Source organism: Oryctolagus cuniculus, chromosome 16, assembly GCF_051225735.1.
Source record: "Oryctolagus cuniculus isolate XC-2025 breed Fujian yellow rabbit chromosome 16, ASM5122573v1, whole genome shotgun sequence".
NCBI classification, from domain to species: domain Eukaryota; kingdom Metazoa; phylum Chordata; class Mammalia; order Lagomorpha; family Leporidae; genus Oryctolagus; species Oryctolagus cuniculus.
This window is the reverse complement of record NC_142882.1, coordinates 19449062-19474121: the sequence shown is the minus strand read 5'-3', so window position 1 is coordinate 19474121 and position 25060 is coordinate 19449062. Positions and strand designations below refer to the sequence as shown.

General features: G+C 65.6%; 1 protein-coding gene across 1 annotated transcript; it reads right to left on the bottom strand.

The window, feature by feature from the left end:
* Window positions 1-799: 799 nt before the first annotated feature.
* Window positions 800-24916, bottom strand: SUGP1 (SURP and G-patch domain containing 1). The gene is given in 15 exon segments (XM_089315776.1): window positions 800-938; window positions 1103-1232; window positions 4629-4774; window positions 5697-5803; window positions 5972-6149; window positions 6321-6427; window positions 9007-9347; window positions 10372-10495; window positions 11304-11404; window positions 12231-12384; window positions 12387-12419; window positions 14061-14288; window positions 17826-17929; window positions 22398-22569; window positions 24769-24916. Coding segments are annotated over 15 exon segments (1986 nt in total). The 5' UTR covers window positions 24803-24916; the 3' UTR covers window positions 800-911.
* Between the last annotated feature and the right edge of the window lie 144 nt (window positions 24917-25060).

Here is a 25060-nt window from a genome sequence, read left to right as displayed (position 1 = left end):
GGCTGCCCAGAGATACACCACTGTGCTCAGGGCCCTGGCCCATGGCCTGCTGGGCAGCCCCCAAACATGGGCACCAGGGCCACCCCACTGCCCCGACTCTAACACAGCCACCACGAGACACGGCAGTGTGTGCCACCCTAGCTCAGGTTCCATCGCTGCCCCAGAAGCCACTGTCGCACACACACCCCAGTGGCCTCCGACCTCGCCCTGCAGCCTGGCTGGCAGGGCGCACATCCCATCACCCGCATTCCACACGGTTGGTGCTCAGTGTTTGTTGAGCGACTGTGCGGGCAGTGGCTGGCCCAGGAGCCCAACTCCAGCCCCGGCCCTTGGAGCCTGTGGACTGGGCACCCCTGGTCCCCAGGGGAGTTGGACGGCACCCACAGGGTGAGATCCCTGGGCTCTGCTGCTGCAGGAGCAGCCTGCAGACCAGCAAGGCCGGCGGGAAGGCGGATTCCTGGGCAGCCGCAGGTGAACAAGGCCCCCGGGGTGGGGGGCTTCTGGACAGCTGCGAGCTGCTGGCTTGGGGGTCTCGGCACACACCATTCCTCCAAAGGGAGGCCCCCAGGACTCCCACTGGTGGAGCCCCAGGTGGCCACGTGTACAGCATCACCAGCTGCGGCTTGTTCTGCGCGCCGGGTCCTGCCAGCGCCACCTGCTGGGCAGGTGGGGGACGTGGTCTGAGGAAAGGCTGGGCCCTGCCTCCCGGGGGGCGGGGCTGGGCTGGGTGGTCCCCCAACCTCGCCCGCTGACCCCGCCCGTGCAGACCCCGCCCGGCGCTGAGGGACTGGACAGCGGGTGAGCACTGAGACTTTAATACACAGCACGACACTGGTGACGGCAGGGGCGGGCGCAGCGCGGCCACATTCCACGGTCCAGGACCGGTGCTGGGAAAGCCGCCTGCGCAGCTGTCAGTAGTACGGCCGCCTCGGGTTGTTCTGCGGGAGGCAAGGCGGGGAGAGGGGGAGCGGTTAACGCGGGACACAGACACAGCAGCTCCTGCCCCGTGCAGCGAAGTCCACACCCTCAGGCGGGGCCACCTTCCCTGACCGCCCCAGCCCAAGGCTGACCGCGAGAGCTGGGCGGAGAGGGACAAGCGCACCAGGGGGTTGGGCCGGAAGCGGTAGGCCAGCATCATCCTCTTGCGGAAAGCCTCGTACTCGTCGTCCTCCTTGGAGAGCTCAGCCGGCCGGTCGATGCCGAAGCCGGCGCCGTCCACGGTGGTGGTGCCCCTGTGCGGAGGCGACCGGGTGGCATGAGCAGGGGGCGGGGCTGCGCCACGTCCCCTTCCGGCTTCCTGCTGGCATGTACCACGGGGGGAAGCCGGCGGTGATGGCCCAAGTGCTTGGTCTCTGCCGCCCACGCGGGAGGCCTGGATTGAGCTTCGGGCTCCCGCGTTGGCCTGGCCCGGCCCCTGAACCCTGGGCATGGCTGGGCTCACAGCCACACCTCCAGGACACACATCGGGGGCTGGGCTGGGGGGCCACCTCTGTGAGGGGAGGAAGAACCGAAGTGGCCAGCCCCAGGGTCCCGCGTGGGAAGGCGGGCCCTCGGTCAGCACAGGTTGTCACAGCTCCAGGGAGCGTGGGCGGCGGCGGAGGACAGCGCCGTGCGGGGCCAGCCCTGCGGGTGCATGGAGAGCGCTCCGGGCAAGGGCTGGTGCCCAGGATTCCTGCTGCTTAGCGTGACGGGAATTCAGAGAGGGCCTTCCCAAGGCCAGCTGGGCCAGGCGTGGGGGGCTGCACCAGCCAGAGTGCCACCCCATGGCTCTGTCCCCACCCCCAGCCCCCCTGGACCCCATTCACTTGCTGCCCTGTGGCTCTGTCCCTGCCCCCAGCCCCCCTGGACCCCACTCACTTGCTGCCCCATGGCTGCGTCCCCGCCCCCAGCCCCCCGGTACCCCACTCACTTGCTGCCCTGTGGCTCTGTCCCTGCCCCCAGCCCCCCTGGACCCCACTCACTTGCTGCCCCATGGCTCTGTCCCTGCACCCAGCCCCCGGTACCCCACTCACTTGCTGCCCTGTGGCTCTGTCCCCGCCCCCAGCCCCCCTGGACCCCACTCACTTGCTGACCCGTGGCTGCGTCCCCGCCCCCAGCCCCCCGGACCCCACTCACTTGCTGCCCCATGGCTGCATCCCCGCCCCCAGCCCCCCGGACCCCACTCACTTGCTGCCCCGTGGCTGCGTCCCCGCCCCCAGCCCCCCTGGACCCCACTCACTTGCTGACCCGTGGCTCCGTCCCGCCCCCAGCCCCCCGGACCCCACTCACTTGCTGCCCTGTGGCTCTGTCCCCGCCCCCAGCCCCCCGGACCCCACTCACTTGCTGCCCTGTGGCTCTGTCCCCGCCCCCAGCCCCCCGGACCCCACTCACTTGCTGCCCCGTGGCTCCGTCCCGCCCCCAGCCCCTGAGACCCCACTCACTTGCTGCCCCGTGGCTGCGTCCCCGCCCCCAGCCCCCCCGGACCCCACTCACTTGCTGACCCGTGGCTCTGTCCCTGCCCCCAGCCCCCCTGGACCCCACTCACTTGCTGCCCCGTGGCTCCGTCCCGCCCCCAGCCCCTGAGACCCCACTCACTTGCTGACCCGTGGCTGCGTCCCCGCCCCCAGCCCCCCCGGACCCCACTCACTTGCTGCCCCGTGGCTCCGTCCCCACCCCCAGCCCCCCTGAACCCCACTCACTTGCTGACCCGTGGCTCTGTCCCCGCCCCCAGCCCCCCTGAACCCCACTCACTTGCTGCCCCATGGCTCCGTCCCCACCCCCAGCCCCCCGGACCCCACTCACTTGCTGACCCATGGCTGCATCCCCGCCCCCAGCCCCCCTGGACCCCACTCACTTGCTGCCCCGTGGCTCCGTCCCGCCCCCAGCCCCTGAGACCCCACTCACTTGCTGCCCTGTGGCTCTGTCCCCGCCTCCAGCCTCCCCCGGACCCCACTCACTTGCTGCCCCATGGCTCCGTCCCGCCCCCAGCCCCTGAGACCCCACTCACTTGCTGCCCCGTGGCTCTGTCCCCGCCTCCAGCCTCCCCCGGACCCCACTCACTTGCTGCCCCGTGGCTCCGTCCCGCCCCCAGCCCCTGAGACCCCACTCACTTGCTGCCCTGTGGCTCTGTCCCCGCCCCAGCCCCCCCGGACCCCACTCACTTGCTGCCCCGTGGCTCCGTCCCCACCCCCAGCCCCCCTGAACCCCACTCACTTGCTGACCCGTGGCTCTGTCCCCGCCCCCAGCCCCCCTGAACCCCACTCACTTGCTGCCCCATGGCTCCGTCCCCACCCCCAGCCCCCCGGACCCCACTCACTTGCTGACCCATGGCTGCGTCCCCGCCCCCAGCCCCCCTGGACCCCACTCACTTGCTGCCCCGTGGCTCCGTCCCGCCCCCAGTCCCTGAGACCCCACTCACTTGCTGCCCTGTGGCTCTGTCCCCGCCTCCAGCCTCCCCCGGACCCCACTCACTTGCTGCCCCGTGGCTCCGTCCCGCCCCCAGCCCCTGAGACCCCACTCACTTGCTGCCCCGTGGCTCTGTCCCCGCCTCCAGCCTCCCCCGGACCCCACTCACTTGCTGCCCCGTGGCTCCGTCCCGCCCCCAGCCCCTGAGACCCCACTCACTTGCTGCCCTGTGGCTCTGTCCCCGCCCCAGCCCCCCCGGACCCCACTCACTTGCTGCCCCGTGGCTCCGTCCCCACCCCCAGCCCCCCTGAACCCCACTCACTTGCTGACCCGTGGCTCTGTCCCCGCCCCCAGCCCCCCTGAACCCCACTCACTTGCTGCCCCATGGCTCCGTCCCCACCCCCAGCCCCCCGGACCCCACTCACTTGCTGACCCATGGCTGCGTCCCCGCCCCCAGCCCCCCTGGACCCCACTCACTTGCTGCCCCGTGGCTCCGTCCCGCCCCCAGTCCCTGAGACCCCACTCACTTGCTGCCCTGTGGCTCTGTCCCCGCCTCCAGCCTCCCCCGGACCCCACTCACTTGCTGCCCCGTGGCTCCGTCCCGCCCCCAGCCCCTGAGACCCCACTCACTTGCTGCCCTGTGGCTCTGTCCCCGCCCCAGCCCCCCCGGACCCCACTCACTTGCTGCCCCGTGGCTCCGTCCCCGCCCCAGCCCCCCGGACCCCACTCACTTGCTGACCCGTGGCTCCGTCCCCGCCCCCAGCCCCCCCGGACCCCACTCACTTGCTGACCCGTGGCTCCGTCCCCGCCCCCAGCCCCCCCGGACCCCACTCACTTGCTGACCCGTGGCTCCGTCCCCGCCCCCAGCCCCCCCGGACCCCACTCACTTGCTGACCCATGGCTGCGTCCCCGCCCCCAGCCCCCCGGACCCCACTCACTTGCTGCCCTGTGGCTCTGTCCCCGCCCCCAGCCCCCCGGACCCCACTCACTTGCTGCCCTGTGGCTCCGTCCCGCCCCCAGCCTCCCGGGACCCCACTCACTTGCTGACTCACAGCTCTGTCCCCGCCCCCAGCCCCCCGGACCCCACTCACTTGCTGCCCTGTGGCTCTGTCCCCGCCCCCAGCCCCTGAGACCCCACTCACTTGCTGCCCCGTGGCTCTGTCCCCGCCTCCAGCCTCCCCCGGACCCCACTCACTTGCTGCCCCGTGGCTCCGTCCCCGCCCCAGCCCCCGGACCCCACTCACTTGCTGACCGGGTTCTTGATGCCCTGGCCCTCGGAGCCCAGCCCCTCGCCCTCCTTCCAGCCCATCTTCATGAGCATCTGGTAGCCGATGTTCTCCACGGTCAGCTTGAACTCCTTGTACTCCGAGTAGTCGGGCTCGCGGCCCTCCTGCAGGAGGCGGCGGCAGCTGGCACCCACCACGGCCATGGCTGACCCCTGCCTTTGGCCTCAGGGGACACCTGCCCACCAAGCCAGACCCCTCATGGACCCAGCTCCCCTCCTCCTGCCTGGGGTCCAAAGGCGCCCGGGGACGAGCCACACAGGCCTTGTCTGCCGTGGGCAACATTAACGCTTTAGCAAGGGAAGCCAGTGTGGGGGCGGCCACCTGGCCCAGCAGTTAGGACGCTACTCGGGACGCCCGGGGCCCACGTCCGAGTGTCTGGGTGAGTCCTGGCTCCACGCCCCTATTCCGGCTTCCTGCTCAGGGGCACCATGGGAGACCGCGGGCAGCGCTGGTCCCCTGCCTGAAGGTCTCTGCCACCATGCCGGAGGCCTGGATTGGGTTCCGGGCTCCCGGGCTGGCCTGGCCCGGCCCCCGCTGTGGCGGGCATGTGGGGAGCGAGCAGAGGGGAGATCTCGCTCCGTCTCTCTGGCCTTTGAGATAAATGAAAATAAAGGCCAAGCAGCCCCGCGCTCTTGCTGGCAGAGCCAATCCGTCAGCAGCGTTCTAGAGCTACGGCCCACGAGGCTGCCAGCTCACCGGGGGAGGGGGAGGTGTGGGCGGGGCCGGCCCAGCGGCCTCTGCGGGCCAGCTGGCCCCAGCCCGAGGGCGGCGGGGCGGCGCGCTCAGCTCCTGTTCTGGAGAGGCCGCGGAGCCTGGCCCCGAGACACGCTCGGCCTGGAAGCTGCACTTAATTGGCTCCACTGGAAGCCTCCCAACTCCCCAGCCGCAGCCCGGGAGATGGTTCCGTAGCAGCAGCTGAGCTGCCGCTTGCCAACTGCCCCCCCAGACGGCGTCTGTCACAGATGCCTCCGCGCCTGCTGCGAGCGTGGGGGGCACCTCAGGCCCCTCGGGAGGGCCCCCGCTCACCTTCAGCGCCTTGAAGGTCTCCATGAATTTGTCCAGCTCGTCGGGTGGCAGGAAGTCTCCGATGAAGTGCTTGCCCCGGCCCATCTTGGTCAACTGCTCGGCCCACTCTGCGGAGGCGGGGAGGGTGAGTGCCGGCGAGCGGGGGCGACGCCCCCGGGGGACGATCCACACCCCACACCCCGTCACCCAGGCGGCCCTGCGGGGCGCCCGCACACCAGGCCGGCGGACACCGCCCCCCCGCCCCCGCCCCGCGCCCGCGGCCGGGCTCGGCCCACCCCGCGTCTTGTCCATCTCCATGCGGCGCAGCCGGTGCTCCCAGGTGCCCAGCTCGCTGTCCACCTCCTCGTCGCTGTCGTAGCCGTGCTGGTGCTGCTGCAGCGCCTTCTCCCACAGCAGCTGCATGTCCTGCATGGCCCGCTTGTGCTGCATGATCATGTCGTACATCTGCTGCATCTGCGGGGCCGCACGGCAGGGGGCGCCACTCAGAGGGGGCCCGGCGGACGCGCCCGGCACCAACCAGGCGGCCCAGGCGGCCCGCGCAGACCGCGGGAGCAGACGGAGCCGCGGAAGTGCGCACCGCACCTCGGGCCGCCCCCGGCACCCCCGGCTGCCCCAGCGGCCCACCTCCTGCTGCTCCTTCAGCTGCTTCTTCTGGGCGTCTGACAGCTCCGTGACGCCCACCAGACCCACGGGCTTCCCCTTCTCGTAGCCGAGCCCCTTGAGGTCCTGAACTGGAAACCAAGGGCACAGGACGGTCAGCGGCGTGGCCCCGATCCCGGGAGCTCCCCGCCTGGTCCAGGGTCCGCAGCAGAGCGGGGCTGAGGACGGGACCGCTACCACTGTGCCGTCATCTTTGAAATGCTCATTGGGATCTCCTTTCATCCACTAGAAAGGCAGAATTGGGGGGCGGGGGCTATCTCCCACCGGCTGGTTCACTCCCCACATGCCTATGGGGCCAGGCCGGCCGCCCCTGGCTGACTTCCCAAGCGCATGCGCAGGAACCCAGGTTGGACGCGTGGGAGCTGGGACTTGAACCAGCTCTGATATGAGAAGCTGGTGTCAGTGACTCAACCGGTCGCACAACACCCCAGCGTCACACGCCACGTGAGGTCACGGGCACCGTGTTTCCTTTCCCTCTATGCGGCCCCTCGCATCCCAGACGCAGACTCCAGGAACCAGGCTCAGAGCCACACCCTGGCAGGGCCGGGGACCCACGCGGTGTGCGCCCACTCGCGCGCACTGCGCCCGGAAGGCAGGCTGCTGCCGAGAGCTGGCACAGACGCACGAGGACTGGAAGCCGGCCTGTAACTGGGCCGGAGACACGGATCTGCGTGAAGGCGCGCGATGGCCCCAGCGGGGTGGCGGAAACAACGCCCCCTGGGAGGCTGGCTGTTCCGGGAAGAAGCCAGGATAGAGAGGCCCCTCAGGATGGGGGAGAAGAACCCAGGCCTCCATGTCCTCCAGGGCTGGGGGCTCGCCCCTGAGACCCGCCCCCGGCTGCTCCCTGGCCCCACGACTGCACTGCAACCCCCGCTGGGGGCACAGGGGGAAGCCCCAGGGGCAGGAACAGGAGCCACGGCCCTGCTCGGGTGGGAGGCCCCGCAGAAGCACCTGGGCCCGGGCGCGGCTCCTTACGCAGGGGCACTCCGGCCTGCCCAGCCCTCGATGCCAGCACGCTGCACCCTGGCTCGCGCTCCCTCCAGAGCCCCCGCAAATCCTGGAATCTCCACTTGGTCGTTCTTCTCCTCGACCTAGAACCTCTGAAGCCCCCGGGGCCAGGGAGGCCCGGAGCAAGAGGCCAGCTCTCATGGTCAGCATGGCCGAGGGGCCGGGGCGAGCCCTCCCGCTGGGGCCCTGTCCTCACCTTGCAGGTGACAGTGCCAGGTGCGTGTGACACCCCAGGGCGCGTGTGAGCTCGGGGTGGGGGGATGGTGCGGGGAGTGTGTGGTAGGAATGTGGGAGACAAGGCCGCACACTGGCCACCCCTGCCGCCCACGCAGGGTCTGGCTTCAGTCTGGCCCAGCCTGGGCTGCTGTGGGCACCCGGGCAGTGAACCTGCACATGGAGCTCTGTCTGTGTAGCTGTCGCCTCCGCCTCGCAAATTATAAAAAAAAGGAAAAAGCAGTAACAGTATCGCCAAAAAATAAGCCGGAGCAGAGAGCATTTCCAAGCTCCCTCTGTGACGCTACCATGAGACACAACAAGAAGAAAAAACCACTAGAGATTCGCATAGACACAGAAAGCCTCCACAGAACCCGACACCAGGTCCAGCAGCACGAGGAGACTGTAAGCCGTGATCAAGCGGGAACTGCCCAGTCACGCAGGATGGCTCCGCACTGCACACCACGTTAACCCGGGGGCGGAGCTACGGCGCAACAGACACAGCCCTGGCCTGTGGCGCCGCATCCCATGTGGGTGCCAGTTCGAGTCCCGGCTGCTCCACTTCCTATCCAGCTCTCTGCTGTGGCCTGGGAAAGCAGTGGAGGATGGCCCAAGTGCTTGGGCCCCTGCACCCGTGTGGGAGACCGGAAAGAAGCTCCTGGCTCCTGGCTTCGGATTGGTGCAGCTCCGGCCATTGTGGTTATTTGGGGAGTGAACCAGCGGATGGAAAATCTTTCTGATTCTCTACCTCTGCCTCCCTGTGAATCTTTCAAATAAATAAATAAATAAATCTAGAAAAAAACCAACAGTCTGAAGGGGAAAGAACAACACGGGGTCGTCCTACTGCGAAGATCTCGCCCCTTCCCGTGGCAGAGACTCAGCAACCCGAGAGGGCTGGGCGCCCGCAGAGCAGGGCCGGCCCCGCGCGCGCCTGCGCCCCTGATCTGAGTGCCTGGGCCAATTCCAGCTCCCGCTCAAGGACTGGGGGCCCTGCCACCCACAGGAGAGACCTGGATGAAGCTGCTGGACCCTGGTCCAGCCCTGGCTACTGAGGGCACCTGGGGCATGAGCCTGAGGATGGAGGATCTGTCTCCTGTCACCCTGCCTTTCTAACAAACAACGAATGAATTTTTTAAAACCTACCTTCAGGCTATGGGTATAAGGTACACAGGAAACCTAAGCGATTTCCTATTTACACTTCCACCTCCAAGTTCTCATCATGCAAGTATTCCAAACCTCTGCCCCTCCCCCCCCAAAAAAACACCCAAAATCTGACGGCCAGCACGCCTGGGCTACTCACCCTGTGTGCACACCCAAGGGGCCCAGCCACCAGGGGACGGGACTCCGCGCACGCTCCAACACGGATGGAGCCTGCAACCTTGGCGCTGGGCCCCGCCCTCTGACGACGGGGGAGGGGCCGGCGACCCACCTGAGAGAGGCGAGGGCGAGGCGTCCACCTCTCGCTGCACCAGCTCCGCAGGGGGGAGCTCCACCTTGTCCTCCTCGGGCCCCCACCTGCTCTTCCGCTTTCTTTTCACGGCGGCCGTGGCGGAGGCCGGCTTCCCGGGGGCGGCCGGCGCGGGGGCGGATGAGGTGGGGCAGGTGGCGGCAGGGGGCGAGGCCCCCGACGGGGCGTCAGGAGGGGACGTGTGCTTCGGGCTGGGCTCAGGTGCTGGGGGGGTGCCTGTGGAGCCGGCCTTGGCGCTCCGGAACTCCTCTAGCTTCTGCCGGAAGTACTTGTACCCCTGGCTGTTGGGTTCGTACAGAAAGCTGCAAAGGAACAAGGCCGATGCCCGTCAGCTGAGCCGGGGCCCCTGCCCAAGTCTGCGCATGCGCAGAAGCGGCTTGGACCTGTCCGCCCAGGGCCAGGTAACGTGTCCAGCCCCACACCTCCCGCCTGCCAGGCCTCGGGGGCGGCTGGCTCTGCAGCTCCCCGCCGCTCACGGTGCCCTTCCTTCGTGCCGGGGGTCCCTCTGAGCCTCCACTGGGCGCCCATCACCCTGCTCTGAAGCCAAAGGGGTGGGTGCTCCCGGGACCTTCCTCAACGCCCGAGAAAAGCGGTGCCTTCTCGCCGAGAAGCCTGAACTGAGCGGGGAGGGGGTGGGACACGGGACACAGGTGCCTGACAGGGCAGAGGGCGTGTCCCCGACCGCGCAGCTCCTCGGATGCACCCAACAGGGCCGAAACAGGTACACTGACCGCCACAACAGCCCAGGAAGCCGGACTCCAAGACCAGCTTGGGGGCAGGAAGCCTTGAGGCGGAAGCCCACGCCTCCCGGGTAGCCAGGGGTCCCCTGGTCCCCACCCAGCCTAGGCAGCTGGCACCGGGACAGGGGCCACGTGTGGGGCAGCAGAGGCCACTGGTACTCTGGCACCTGGTGGCATCTCTGAGGACTGCGCAGGTCCCAAGCCAACAGTCCATCCACGGCAGAGGGGGGAGGATCTGCCTGGGGTCATGTGGTAAGGCCACGCAGGCTCAGCACCCAGCTCCCAGGCACCTGCCGGCCTCCCTGTACCAGCCCTGTCCAGAGCGGACGCCGAGCCGATGAATGAACGGGCTGAGTGGGCACAGAGCTCAGCCCTCGGGCCCGGGCTGGGACAGCAGGGAGGCCCTCGGTGGAACCCGCACGCTGGCCACCAACCTCGGTCACACACAGGGACGGGCGGCTGCCATGTGAGGTGGAGAACCGAGGCTCCCAGGGCCCCGTGCGTCTGCCTCAGACGTCACAGGGCAACAAGGAAACTCCCGGGGGCTGCAGGCCCGGGGTCCGGGTGGGGGTCCCCGCCCCCTCACCTGAATGCCTGGTTCTCGCGGTTGTTCTGGAGGGCGATGGTTTCCACCTCGGGACCCCCGTCCGCTATGAACCTGGCCAGCTTTTCTGCGAGGCTCTTGGCCTCCTGGTCCTCTGGGGGTGAAACTTTAAGGAGGCTGTCAGTACCGAGCTCAAAGCACCGCACCCACAGCCTCGCGTCTGCTAAGAGCCCCGCGGCACCGCGCGGGTTACTGAGGAGCGATGCAAAGAGAGACAGGCAAGCGGGAGTCAGGTTACTGCACTGGACCAAACACCAACACAAATCCCGAACTCCGGCCCACCCCCTCCCTCCCCACCCCACCCCCCCGCCCAGGCCGTGAGCTAAGACAAAGGATGAAACCTGCGGTGGGTCTGGGGGGGACACGGGGGCCCCACTCTCAACCTTTATGCTGGGAGCTGCCCCCCTCCCCAGCGCCGAGGCACGATGATGGGGGGGGCAAAATGAGCGAACTCCCACGGCCCCATCCTGCCGCGACCCACCAGCACGGGGCTGGGCCTTGGGGCCAATGCAGCTGGAGACTGGCCGGCACCCTCTAGCCCCACGGTCATCCTGTCACAACCCCCCAGCTGACCGCTCTGTTCTGCTCTGCCCCGATGGCGTCAGGCGCTACGCCTGTCTCGCGCGTCCGCACGAAGCCGGGGCTCCTTGGCGCTTTATCAAAAAGACGCCAACCAGAGGGAAAGCTCCCTCTGCCCCTTTAAAACACCCATGGCCTTGACCCAGCTCGTGCCCACTGCGTGCCGGGCCTCAGAACAATGGCGGGACGGGTGGCACCAACCCCGCCCCCAGAGCACCCGCAGCGGCCTGGGGCTGGGCAGCGCCACCCCACACCACAGTGGCCTCCTGGGACCCCGACTGCGCCATGGGGCTCCGTATGCCCAGCGGCCCCTCCCCCACCCCCGGCCCCCCTACCTTTCTGAGAGGCTCCCTGGGACTTCTGCGCCTCCTTCCTCATCTCAGCCACCTTCTTTCTGTAGTAGAGGAATTCCCTGCTATTCTTATCGTGTAAAAACCTGCAGAGGAGGAGACGCGCGGGGCAGGAAGTGAGCGTCGGGGACCAGCCCCGGAGAGGGCCCGAGAGCGTGCACCATGCAGGACAAGGCTGCTGTGGCCTCCTCAAGCCACACAGGGGCCCCGGGGGTGGCTGCTGTTTGGTGCCATCGAGGGCTGTGCTGTGGCGTAGCAGGTGAAGCCACCGCCTTCGATGCCAGCCTCCTACGGGTGCTGGTTCGAGCCCCGGATGCTCCACTTCCCATCAGGCTCCCTGCTAACGCCTGGGAAAGCAGTGGAGGACGACCCAAGTCCTTGGGCCCCCGCAGCCACGTGGGAGACCCGGAAGGTCCTGGCTCCTGGCTCCACTCTGGCTCAGCCCTGGCCGTTGTGCCCATTTGGGGAGTGACCAGCGAATGGAAGGCCTCTCTCACCCTGTCTCTCATCCTCTCTCTGCAACTCTGCCTTTCAAATAAATAAATCTTAAAAACAAACAAACGAAACCACCCCTTGGGACGCCCGCGTTCCACACTAGAGTGCCCAGGGGTTCAAGTCCCAGCTCCACTCCTGGCTCCAGCTTCCTGCTGGACACATACCCTGTGACGCACACCCTGGCAGGCAGTGGTGATGGCTAATACTTGGGTCTCTGCCACCCATGTGGGAGACCCGGATGGAGCACCTCACTGCTGACGCGGCCTGGCCCAGCCTGGCCGTTGAGGGCATCTAGGGGGTGACCCAGTAGAGGGGAGATCTCTGGCTCATGGGCACACCCACATGCGGCTGCACGGCAGACACAGGCACCAGCCCTGGCACCCCGCCCCCACCTCTGCCCCGGCCCTGGGTACTCACGCAAACGCTGGGTTATCCTTGTAGTCCTCCATAGCTACTTTTTCTAACTCGGGGCCTCCTTCTGCCACAAAGCGGGCCAATTTCTCTATCACTTTCCGAGTCTCGGCTCCCTCTGGGGGTGAAACTTTAAGGAGGCTGTCAGTACTGGGGTTCAACTCACACACCCCACAGTCACTAGGCACACTCTCTCTATGGACCGCAACGACAGAGGGGGTGGGGGAGAACAGCGTGAGATGTGGGAGCTGGCCGGGCGCTCCAGCTCCAGGCAAAGGTGACGACGGGGGACAGCCGGTCTCAACAGTCTTTGAGAGACACCCCGGCCGCGAGGGAGGCCAAGAGCCTTCCCCAAGGCTGCATCCACCCCAGGCAGGGAGTGAGCCGCTGGGGAGCGTCCAGCCTTCCCTGTTCCTTTTGGGGGGGCCGGGGGGACAAACGGTTAATTCTTTTCTTTATTTACCAGTTCTCAGTATAACACATCAGTTCCCTTTTATCCTCCAAAGATGGCCAATTGTTTTTGTTTTTAAATAGCGTTACGGAACTCGGGTTTAAACGCACTGGGCGCGTTTCAATCCACTGCATTTAACGCCATCACAGGAGCTCCGCGGCCGGTGGAGCCTCTTCAAGCCGGCTGCCGGGAGCTTGGGACATGACCCCAGGAGTCTCTGCTGGCCTCGCCATCCGCCGGGACACGGCGCCTCCAGGATCATCTCACACACTTCCTGCCCAGGCCTAGAGCCAGCCATGTCTCCAAGAAGTCCTGGTCTCCGTGGGTGAGAAACTGTTTCCGGGCCGCCAGCTGGGCGCTAGGGGCGCTCACTGTCCCGGGCTTAACCATTACTCGGGGCCTCGTCAGTGAGCAGGGCTACAAGAGCACACGTGTACAGACGGGTCAGCCTCCCCCGGGAGCTGGGAGCCGGGAGCCGCGAGGAGCTTGCGTCTGCCCGCCCCTGGGTGGATCACACATTGATGAGACTCGCAGGACAAACTTCTCGCTGTCAGCCGGCGTCTGGCGGCCAGGCTAAGGTGCTGAACCTGCGGCTAATCTCATTCGCCTTGTTGCTCGGGCTGTCGCGACGCTTAGGGTCAGGGGTTGGGACGCGTGGCCCAGGCGGGGCTCCTGTGAGGTCCCAGGGGCGCCCCCCATCCCCCTCCCATCCTCCTCCCACACACCCAGCGGCAATCCCAATCCGGGTCCCGTACACAGGGGCAGGTACGCTTCTAAGGCCACATGGATAGGGCCTTGGGATGCCTGCTGCCCCTCGTAAGGGTGTTCCCAGCAGGTGCACCCCTTTGGAGGGGACACCCTCCAGCCTTGGCTCCTCTGGATCCCCGGGGGCCAGGCTGGGCCTGCTCTGCCCAACTCCACGGTCCCCTCATCGGCCTGTGCCACGCTGGCCAGCCCTCACGTGGGCAGAAGGTGGACAAGAAGGGACTCACCAGGCGTGTGGGCCACACTGCCCTTCGCCTTTCCACCCTGCAGGGTGTGGACAAGCTCACCGGGGAGCCGGAGAGGGCCCTCCCGCCTGGGCGGCTCGGACCCGGGCCCAGCGTGGCGGGGACAGGAAACCCCCGAGGAGCCACGTGGGGCCTCGAGGCACGGGGTCAGGGGCGGGCAGCCTCGGAAGCTCTCCTCGTGTTGGACAAGAAGGGCCGCACGCCCCGCCCTGCTTGGGGAGGAGCCCTCCATGACAGCACGGGGCTCCCGCTGTGCCCTGACGTGGGAGACGCCCCTGGGGCCCGGTTCCTGGCCCGCAGCCCAGACCCCTCCTGCCCCTCTGACAGCGGACCTGCCTGGGTGGGGGTGGCGGGGAGGACGGCCCCAGGCCTCACCTTTGATCTCCAGCCACTGCTCGTAGTCCTCCTCCTCGTCCTCATCGGGGGACTGGAAGACGCTGGGCCGCTGGGCCACGGGCAGCTGCTTGGCGTGCGAGTAGTTCCTCACCTGGCCCGGGGCGCCGCCCAGCCCCAGGCCCGCTCGCTTGCCGAGCAGCAGGGGCCTCTTGCTGGCGCTGGGCGGGGGTGTGCTGGGAGGGGCGCCGGCTGTGCTGGCGGCGGCGTCTCAGGATAGAAGGAAGGAGAGGTGCGCTCAGGCCCAGGGCCCGGGGCATGGCCGCCTCTCGGTGCCTTAGCTCTCTGTGCCCAGGGTGGAGGCCACCCTCGTCTGACAGCGAGGACCCAGGGCTCAGCCTGAGGGTCACTCAGGGGGTACCCAGCCCAGGTGGGAAGCACGCCCTGGGGACATGTTCTGTGGCCGAAGGCTGAGAACCCCCTGGGGGGCATGGAGGGAGGACGCTGTCCCCAAGTCTCCTCCAAGCCAAGCCCCTGTCTCCCAGAACCCACAGGGGCAAGAGCGCTCACAGCGAGGGGGTGGGGTGGAGAGGGGGAGTCTGAGGGCAGGGGGAGCAGCACCGAGAAGCGCCGGCACCCCCGGACCCTGGCCGCGGGATGGGGGTCCCTCAGCTACCGCTCAGGCTGGTTTTGCACTCTGGTCTCATCTTTATTTACTTATTTGAAAATCAGAGTTCTAGATTACAGAGAGGGAGAGACAGAGACAGAGATCTTCCATTTGCTGGTCCACTCCCCAGATGGCCACAACGGCCAGGAGTGGGCCAGGTCAAAGCCAGGAGCCAGCCGCTCCGCCCAGGTCTCCCACGTGGGGGCAGGGGTCCAACCACTCGGGCCACCCTCCGCTGCTTTCTCAGGCGCAACAGCAGGGAGCTGGATCAGAAGTGGGGCAGCCGGGACCAGAGCCAGTGCCCGTATGTGCCCATGGCGCTGGCCCCGGCCTCATCAAGCTGCTGCCTCCAACGCCAGCATCTGGTGCGCGCGCTGGCTCGAGGTCCAGAGGCTCCACTTCTGATGCAGCTGCCTGCTAATGCTCCTGGGAAAGCAACCCACCTGCCACCCACGCAGGAGACCCGGATGGAGCTCCAGGCTCCTCACTGTGGCCTGGCTCAGGCCTGGCTGCTGTGGGCACTGGGGGAGTGAACCAGCAGGTGGAAGACCTCTCTGTGTCTTTCAAATAAGTAGCAAGGTGGAAGGTGGCCAGCTACACTCTGCTTAATGCAGCGGGATTGAGGCCGGGATCTGTGTGGAACGAGCCACACAGAGGCACAAAGTAGTGTGTGATCAGGTGGGTGAAGGGTCAGACCTCTGAAAACACGCCCGAGAGGGACGGGACCACAACGGGACCGTCAGACACACAGCCATGTGTCACCCGCTGTTTCCTGTAATGTACGGGGGCCTGTGGGGGGCACGACAACTTCCTGTGCTGTTTGTGTTATTAAATGAAAAGATCAGGAGTTCGGTCGTCCCCTCGGTGTCTGGGAGTGATCGGCTCCAGAGCCCCTCTGACGGCGTGGCCACCTGCGCGGGACCTGTGCGGCCCTCCTGCAGGCGACTGTGGACAGTGACGGCGACGCAGACGCCGTGCACACGGCTCACACGCAGCACGGCTTGGGGAACAGCTACAGGGCGCGAGCATGGCTGTGCTCGGCACCGACGCACCTTCCTTCCTTGGAATTACTTCCCACCTGTGGCTGGAACCTGCGGATGTGGGGACTCGTGGGCTGACTGCCTCATGCGGGAATTCTCCCGTGTACGCCCCTGCGTCAGGATCCTCTGAGGACGCGGCCACAGGATGGGGGTCACCTGCTGCACCGGGGCCACCGCATTCCCCGGCACAGGGGCAGCGCTGGTCAACACCGGGACCCCAGTGACAATCAGGCATCCCTGTGACCTCCAGGCCGCTGCCTCCCACCCTGCACCCCAGCCACAGCGTGACCTCCAGGCCGCTCCCTCCCACCCTGCACCCCAGCCACAGCGAGCCCCCAAACCTGCTCTTCTCTGGAGCGGCTCAGGCCAGCCAGGCACCCGCGCACAGCCCGATGGCAGAAGGCCCAGCTGGACCACACGGGGGGACTGGGCAACCCAGCTCGGGGACACCCGCCTCACACTCTGCCATCTGCTCTCCATGGTCCCGCGGGCCTGGGGGACGCTCGATCCCGGCCCCAGCTCCCCACAGACTGTGTCTGTCCCCACAGTGTAGGCACCCAGAGCGAGAGGAACACCTCTGCCTCCAGGGGATCTGGGGCGGGGGTGGATGAGTCTGAGCCGGGACCTGTCATTCTGGAGCGCCGGGATGCTCGGCGGTGCTGGCGGGGCATTGGGGAGGGGGCGGCGGTGCATTATGGAGCACCCGGGGACACTCGGGGTGGTGGTGGCGGGTCATGGGGGTAGGGTGCATTATGGAGCACCCGGGGACACTCGGGGTGGTGGTGGCGGGTCATGGGGGTGGGGTGCATTATGGAGCACCCGGGGACACTCGGGGTGGTGGTGGCGGGTCATGGGGGTGGGGTGCATTATGGAGCACCCGGGGACACTCGGGGTGGTGGTGGTGGGTCATGGGGGATGTGGTGCATTATGGAGCACCCGGGGACACTCGGGGTGGTGGTGGTGGGTCATGGGGGTAGGGTGCATTATGGAGCACCCGGGGACACTCAGGGTGGTGGTGGTAGGTCATGGGGGTGGGGTGCATTATGGAGCACCCGGGGACACTCAGGGAGGTGGTGGTGGGTCATGGGGGTGGGGTGCATTATGGAGCACCCGGGGACGCTCGGGGTGGTGGTGGCGGGTCATGGGGGGATGTGGTGCATTATGGAGCACCTGGGGACACTCGGGGTGGTGGTGGTGGGTCATGGGGGTGGGGTGCATTATGGAGCACCCGGGGACACTCGGGGTGGTGGTGGTGGGTCATGGGGGTGGGGTGCATTATGGAGCACCCGGGGACACTCAGGGAGGTGGTGGTGGGTCATGGGGGTGGGGTGCATTATGGAGCACCCGGGGACGCTCGGGGTGGTGGTGGTGGGTCATGGGGGTGGGGTGCATTATGGAGCACCCGGGGACACTCGGGGTGGTGGTGGTGGGTCATGGGGGTGGGGTGCATTATGGAGCACCCGGGGACACTCGGGGTGGTGGTGGTGGGTCATGGGGGTGGGGTGCATTATGGAGCACCCGGGGACACTCGGGGTGGTGGTGGTGGGTCATGGGGGTGGGGTGCATTATGGAGCACCCGGGGACACTCGGGGTGGTGGTGGCGGGTCATGGGGGTAGGGTGCATTATGGAGCACCCGGGGACACTCGGGGAGGTGGTGGTGGGTCATGGGGGATGTGGTGCATTATGGAGCACCCGGGGACGCTCGGGGGCGGAGGTGGTGGGTCATGGGGGTGGGGTGCATTATGGAGCACCCGGGACGCTCAGGGGTGGGTCCAGGGACGCTCAGGGTGGAGGTGGCGGGTCATGGCGGGTGTGTGTGTGTGTGTGTGTGGTACATTATGGAGCACCCGGGACACTCGGGGCGGAGGTGGCGGGTCATGGGGGGGGGGTGCATTATTGAGCACCCGGGACGCTCAGGGGTGGGCCCGGGGACGCTCGGGGTGGAGGTGGTGGGTCATGGGGGTGGTGGTACATTATGGAGCGCCCGGGTCGCTCGGGGCGGAGGTGGCGGGTCATGGTGGGGGGGTGTGTGGTACATTATGGAGCACCCTGGGACGCTCAGGGTAGAGGTGGCGGGTCATGGGGGGTGTGGTGCTCACCTGTGGTGGTCTGTGCCTTCTGCAACTTCAGGAACTGCTGCAAGAAGCTGCCGTCATTGGCGAATTTGTTAGAGACGCAGGAAGAGTTGTGTGCGTTCGCGACTCTGCAAGCAAGACAGAGGACAGACGAGTGAGTGGGCCGGGGAGCCCCTGGGACGAGGCTGACGCCTCGCTCGCTGTGGTCCCGGAGGGACCCAAAACCAACCCCCCGAGGCATCTGGGAGCAACTGCTGAGCACACCCACAACTGCTTAGAAAGCTGGGCACAACCTGGCTCGGAAAAGATTAACACTGCGGGGGGGGGGGGGGGGGGGTAGCGCCGTGGCGTAGTGGGCTAAGCCCCCATCAGCAGCGCCGGCATCATACGGGTGCTGGTTTGAGTGCGGCTGCTCCACTTCCCATCCAGCTCTCTGCTATGGTGGGAAAGCAGTAGAAGATGCCCAAGTGCGTGGGCCCCTGCACCCACGTGGGAGACCCAGAGCAGCTCCTGGCTCCCGGCTTCAGATCAGCACAGCTCTGGCCATGGTGGCCATCTGGGAAGTGAACCAGCGGATGGAAGACCTCTCTCTCTCTGTAACTCTACCTCCCTAATAATAATAATAATAATAATAATACGGATCCTCTGGACTCGATGGCCCCCAACACTGCTCTCCCGCACAGCACCCGTCCTACCTGTTGTTACCAAATTATCCGAGTTGGTTTTCTTTTCCTCCTCATTTCTCTTGATTTCTTTCCCATTCCAACTCCCAAACTTACCCAGAACATTGACTTAAACATAGAGGGAGCTCACAGCGTCTCAGTGAGCCCGCCCCTCCCGCCACGGGCCCCCTCAGCGCCTGGAGCAGCGCAGACGGCTCCGGAGGCTGGCAGTATCGCAGCCCAGAGGGGCTTCTGCTGTGGGACCCCAACCTGGACCAGGCTGGGTAACAGGTGCGTTTGTCAGCCTTGTCAGAGAGCGCCTTCCCACAGACACCTGGGAACTGGGTGGCATGCTCTGGACAAGGCCCCTAGAGGGGAAAGTCTAGCCCCACCCCCGCCCCGCCCCGCGGCTACGGATGCCGCCCCAGCCGGACTTCAGAAACAGGGCCCGTGTGGTCTTGACCCCTGAGCACCTGAGGCCTGGCGCCTGGGCTGGCAGCAGCTCTGTGGGACAGGACACTGCTCACAGGACACAGGCAAAGGATCTCTTAGTGGGAGAAGTGCAGGGGAACTTCAGGTTGCTACGTTGTTGGTTTTTTGTTTTGCAAAGCCTGCCTTTTCCTTGCATTGTCTCAGGGCAGGTGTGTGGTGCACTGGGGTAAGCTGCTGCCTGAGAGGCCTGCTTCCCCCCTGCTGCAGCGCTCCCGATCCAGCTCCCTGCTAATGTGCTTGGGGAGGCAACCGGTGACGGCCCTAGTGCCTGAGACCCTGCCGCCACGTGGGAGACTCAGATGGAGTTCCTGGCTCTTGGTGTCACCCGGTTTTGTGGGCATCTGGGGAACAAATCAGTGGATGGAAGACCTCTATGGTGCTCTTTCTTTTTTCTTTTGTTTTTTTCTTTTTTTAAATATATTTATTTATTTATTTGACAGGTGGAGTTACAGACAGTGAGAGAGACAGAGAGAAAGGTCTTCCTTCCGTTGGTTCACCCCCCAAATGGCTGCTATGGCCGGTGCTGCGCTGATCCGAAGGCAGGAGCCAGGTGCTTCTCCTGGTCTCCCATGGGGTGCAGGGCCCAAGCACTTGGGCCATCCTCCACTGCACTCCTGGGCCACAGCAGAGAGCTGGCCTGGAAGAGGGGCAACTGGGACAGAATCCGGCGCCCATATGGGATGCCGGCATCACAGGCAGAGGATTAGCCAAGTGAGCCACGGCGCCGGCCCCCAATGTTTTTTTTGTTTTGTTTTTAAGATTTATTTATTTATTTGAGAGGCAGAGTTACAGAAACAGAGACAAAGGTCTTCCATCCGCTGATTCACTCTCCAAATGGCCACAGTAGTTGGAGCTGGGCCAATCCGAAGCCAGGAGCTTCTTCCAGGTCTCCCATGCTGGTGCAGGGCCCCAAGCACTTGGGCCATCTTCTGCTGCTTTCCCAGGCCAAAGCAGAGAGCTGGATGGGAAGTAGGGCAGCCAGGACTGGAACCGGCGGGCAGAGGCCTAGCCCACTACACCGCAGCGCCAGCCCCTACGGCTCTGCCTTTCTAGTAGGTGGTAAAGAAATGGCCAATCCCTTCTAAAAACCTCTTCTTAGAAAGCTGCTTTAACACAGCGGCACAAAGCAACCCCAGCGCCAACATGCGCAGTTCCGGGTTCCTATCAGTGCCCGTCCTATCAGTAACACAGGAATCCTTACGGGACAGATGGAAATGTAAACAAACAGAACTACGGAGCAGAGGCAAAGGCCCGGCGCCATCTCCCCCCACCAACAGGCGGCCCTGGACCCCTGCTGGTTCCGCGTCAGGGGAAGCCAACCAATCACAGGTCAACAGCGTTTGGGAAAAAAACCCTGCCTCTGCCCCGACATCGGGACACTCCTGCTCCTGTCGTCACTCCCCACACGACACGGGGGACAACAGCTCACACCGCATTTACCCAGAGTGACTCAGTGTGCGGCACCCCAGGCGGGCACTCAGCCTGGTGGGCAAGGCGCTGGAGACGCCCAAGCGCTGCGGGAGAGGGCCCGAGTTCAAGGTCTAGCTCCGCTCCTGGTTCTGCCTTCTTGTTTACCAGCGCCCAGAGAGGCCACAGGCGACGGCTCAGGTCCTCGGGTACCTGCCACCCCCACCTGGGATGCGTTCCTGGCTCCTGGCTGCAGGCCCCACCGGGCCACGGTGTTAAGTGTCACTCATCTGAAACGCCCGAGGCTGGAAGTGCCGGGGGTTTTCCAAGCCGGGCACAGACTATCAGCTGAGCATCCCAAGATGCCAAAACCGGAGAGGCTCCGAAATCTGCCCCTTTCGGGGAGCTCCTGCGATGCACCTGGATTTCCGATTCTCAGAAGAGAGCAGCTCAACCTGTCATCAGTTTCTAAGGACCAGCGTTGTGGCGTGGCAGGCGAAGTTGCCACCTGCAGCGCCGGCATCCCCCACGGGCACCACTTCGTGTGCCGGCCGCTCCACTTCAAGCCAGCTCCCTGATAACGTGCCTGGGAGAGCAGTGGAAGAGGGCGGTCCAAGTGCCTGGGCCGCAGTGTCCACCTGGGAGACTCGGAAGACACTCCTGGCTTTGGCCTGCCCCAGGCCCAGCCGTTGCAGCCATTTGGGGAGCGAACCAACAGATGGAGGACTCTCTCTCTCCTCCACATTCCCTCTGTACCTCTGCCTTTCAAATAAATGAATGATAAAAAGTGGGGATAAAAGCACAATACGAAATTGATCACGTGAGGGACCAAAGCAAAGACAGGGAGAGGGCACGCATCCAACCAGCTGTCTGGGGTGACCTGAAGGCTTCCTACGTCTGCAGCGACAGATTCTAACTCTGAGGGCCTGCGCTCTTCCAGGGAGGGGAGAACACAGCTCCACCTCTGCGCCGTGTTCCTGCCCCCTCTGACGCTCCTCCCCCCGGCTGCCAGGTCCCGGCGCTGGGATTCTCCTGCCTCCCGGACGTCTTCTGGGAGGCCCAAGTCCTTCCATAACCGCCCCGGGCTCATGGGCGGTCACTCAGTATCGGGTCATGTGCCCGCCTTGGGTTCTTCAGGAACTAGGCACTAAATCCCCCCCCCCCCCACAGAGCCTGGGGGAGGTTAACTTGCGTCACGCTGCAGACCCTAGCGGAAGGCGCCTGCCTCTCTGCTCCCGACTCCAGCCTGAATCTGGGGAGTCTCACCACCCCCATTTCCTACTCAAAACCCTCCCCTGGGCCAGTGCTGTGGTGTAGCGGGTAGAGCCACGGCCTGTGGTGCTGGCATCCCGTACCGGGGCCGGTTTGTGTCCCGGCCGCTCCACTTCTGGCCCAGCTCCCTGCTAACACGCCTGGGGAAAGTATCAGTGGTGGCCCAAGTGTTCAAACCCCTGACACCCACACGGGAGACCCGGTGGAAGCTCCAGGCTCCTGGCTTCAGCCTGGCCCAGCCCTGGCTGGTGCAGCCGTCTGGGGAGGGAACCAGCGGATGGAAGACCCCCTGAGTATGTGTTTTTCTCCCTCCGTCCCTCCCTCTCTCAAAATAAATATTTTTTTAAAAATAAAATAAAAAATAAAAACCTTTCCTTGCCCCCAGGCTGGACAAATGGAAACTCGGAGTGAGCTCCGTCCCACCTTGCTCAATGATGGCCCCCGTGGCACAGCGGCCAGTGTGGACACACAGCCGCAGCCGGCGCAGCATGGACGCACAGCCGCGGCCCCCTTCCTGTCCTCGGCCGGGCAGGCCTTTTCCTGTTTCCTCAACGGGCTGGCTCAGCCTGGAAACACGCTCCCTCCACTCATCGCCCAGCAGCTCGGGCCGGGCGCTGGCCCCTCTCTGCTAGTGGACGCCAAGCCTCAGCCGGGCAGAGACGGAGACTTGGTTTTTCCCTCTGTGTTATGGCCCTGCCCCCGCCCCGACACACGCACACTCCTGTGCTGCCCCTGGAGCCCCCGGGGTCCCGGAAGCACTCACTCTCCGGGATGCGGGGGCTGAGGGCTGGCCGCCTGGCTCTGCTTGGCTTTCTGCTCCATTCTGGCCTCGATTTCCCGCTTCTTCTGCGCGATGAGCTCTTCTTGGTGCAGGGTGTTCATGTTCATCTTTGCAGACTTGGGGGGAGCGACCCCAAACCACCGGTTAGCCTTCCCTGGGGGGGGAGAACGCATCAGAACGGCGCCACGCGGGACCCCTGCACCCCACGTGGGAGCGCCGGGGTTAAGTCCCGGCTACTCTGCTTCCAAGGCAGCCTCCTGTTGACGCACACCCTGGGGGCGGCAGAAGCTGGCCCATTACTCGGCCGGGACCCAAGTGGAGTTCCTGGCTCTTGGCTTCTACCTGGCCCAGCGCTGGCCGTCAGCAGGTACTGGGGAGTGAACCAGCGGATGGGAGGCCTCTTTCGTGTGTTTCTCTCTTGCCCTGCCTCTCGAATACACCTGCAGTGGGGCCAGACAACAGCTGATGCTCAGACGGACTCGGGTACCCAGGGGTTCGTGTGCTCAGCAGATACCGGCAGGGCCGGCGCTGTGCGCAGTGGGTGAAGCCGCCGCCTACAGTGCCGGCATCCCATGCAGGCACCAGGTGCAGTCCCGGCGGCTCCACTTCCGATCCGGCTCCCTGCTCATGCTCCTGGGACAGCAGCAGAGGATGGCCCGAGTGCTTGGGGCCCTGCCACCCATAGAGGAGACCCCTTGGGCGTCCGTGTCCCATATTAGGCTGTTTCCAATTCCAGCTTCCGGTCCCCTCCCTGGGATGCAGCGCCAATGGCTCAAATAGTCTGGCCCCTGTCATCCACATGCAAGACTGAGACTGGACACAGCCTGTCCTTCCACGGCTGCTGTGGGCGTATGAGGAATGGACAGATCTATCTCTCTCTCTGCTTTTTATACAAAGAAAAGGCAGAAAGAAGAGCAGGCCCGGGGCGGGGGGGGGGGAGGCCATTGAGGCCAGAGCCTGAGCATTAAGGAACCAGCATCCAAAAAAAGCCAAATGGAGATGCAGGCAGAGAAAGGGGGCCAGTGCATCCGAGGCCCAGCAGGCGGCCACAGCACACCGCTCCAGGGACGGGCTGATGAGAGGCACGGCGGGGAGTCTGGGTTTTGCTTTCAAGGGCTTTGAGAAGTGGCAGGGTGGCCTTAAGCAGAGGAAAAGACAAAAATCCAACAACGGGTCTTTTTTAAGATCGCAGCGGTGGCTGAGTGATTGCTCCGGCCAGAGAGCCTGCAAGACTGGGAGGGGGCCAGCACCGCGGCTCACTAGGCTAATCCTCCGCCTAGCGGCGCCGGCACACCGGGTTCTAGTCCCGGTCGGGGCGCCAGATTCTGTCCCGGTTGCCCCTCTTCCAGGCCAGCTCTCTGCTGTGTCCAGGGAGTGCAGTGGAGGATGGCCCAGGTGCTTGGGCCCTGCACCCTGTGGGAGACCAGGAGAAGCACCTGGCTCCTGCCATCGGATCAGTGCGGTGCGCCGGCCGCGGCGGCCATTGGAGGGTGAGCCAATGGCAAAAGGAGGACCTTTCTCTCTCTCTCTCTCACTGTCCACTCTGCCTGTCAAAAAAAAAAAAAAAAAAAAAAACCGGGAGGGAACCCAGGACGCTCGCTGGCTACTGCAAAGCAAAAGGCGACGGCTTCCTCTGATGAGGGTGGACACGGAAGGCGCTTCGAGATGGGATTCAGGATTGAACTCTCACCCCCAAAAGTCCACTTTCAGGGCCCGGACAGAAAACGGCCGTCCTCCCACCACTTCCATTCCGTCCGAAAAGCACAAGCCCCACGCCACCCCAGGGCCACGGCACCCGCCATCCTCATCGTCAGCCCCCACACACACACCCCCGCCCCGCCCCCCCGTCGTCACAGCATCCCGGCTCTGTAGACGCTGGCTGGCGGCCGCACCGGTGCAGCCCGGGACTAGCACGGTGCCTGGGACCCGGCGACATGCCCTATTAGCTGCATGGGTGAGCGCCTTCTGGAGCGAGCGGGAAAGAGGGGTTCAAAGGACTCGGGGAAGCGTGCACAGGGGGGACGCAGGGGACACGGCGGCTGCTCCGGACAGAGGGGCGCAGACACTGTTTGGGGAGCGGGGCTCCCAGGAGTCCTGAAAGCTGACGCACAGCCGAGCCGCGGGGCGGCCTTCGAGGCAAACCCGGCGTCCTCCGCTAACCAAGCGGGGGGCGGCCGGCAACTTGGGTCTGGGGTCTCGCAGCCCGGGCAAGTGCAGAAGCGGCCGCTTTGGGCAGCCCGAGAGAATGAAGCGAGGAGTTCGCTGACGCGGGCTGGGCCGACGGCGAGGGCAACGCGGCGACAAGTAGCCCGGAGGTCCCAGGCGGGCGCCTAGAGGAGGCAGGGGCTGTTACCTGCAACATCCCGGTTGTCCATCTTGAGACTCATCCAATCCCACAATGCTCTGGCGCCACCTGAGGAGACCTCTTATAGCGCGCATGGCCTGATGGGAGTTGTAGTCGGCTTCGGCCAGACACGCCCCGCAACTGTCTGGACGACTGCAGTCTTCCCCGCAGGAATGCAAGCCTCACACTATCGGCGGTGTCTAAGCGTCCGCCCCGAGGATCTGACGGTGCCGCCTTTCTCATGCCTTCCCAGAGCCGCGGCCGCCCTAGATACAAACTACATGTCCTAGGGTGCTTTGCG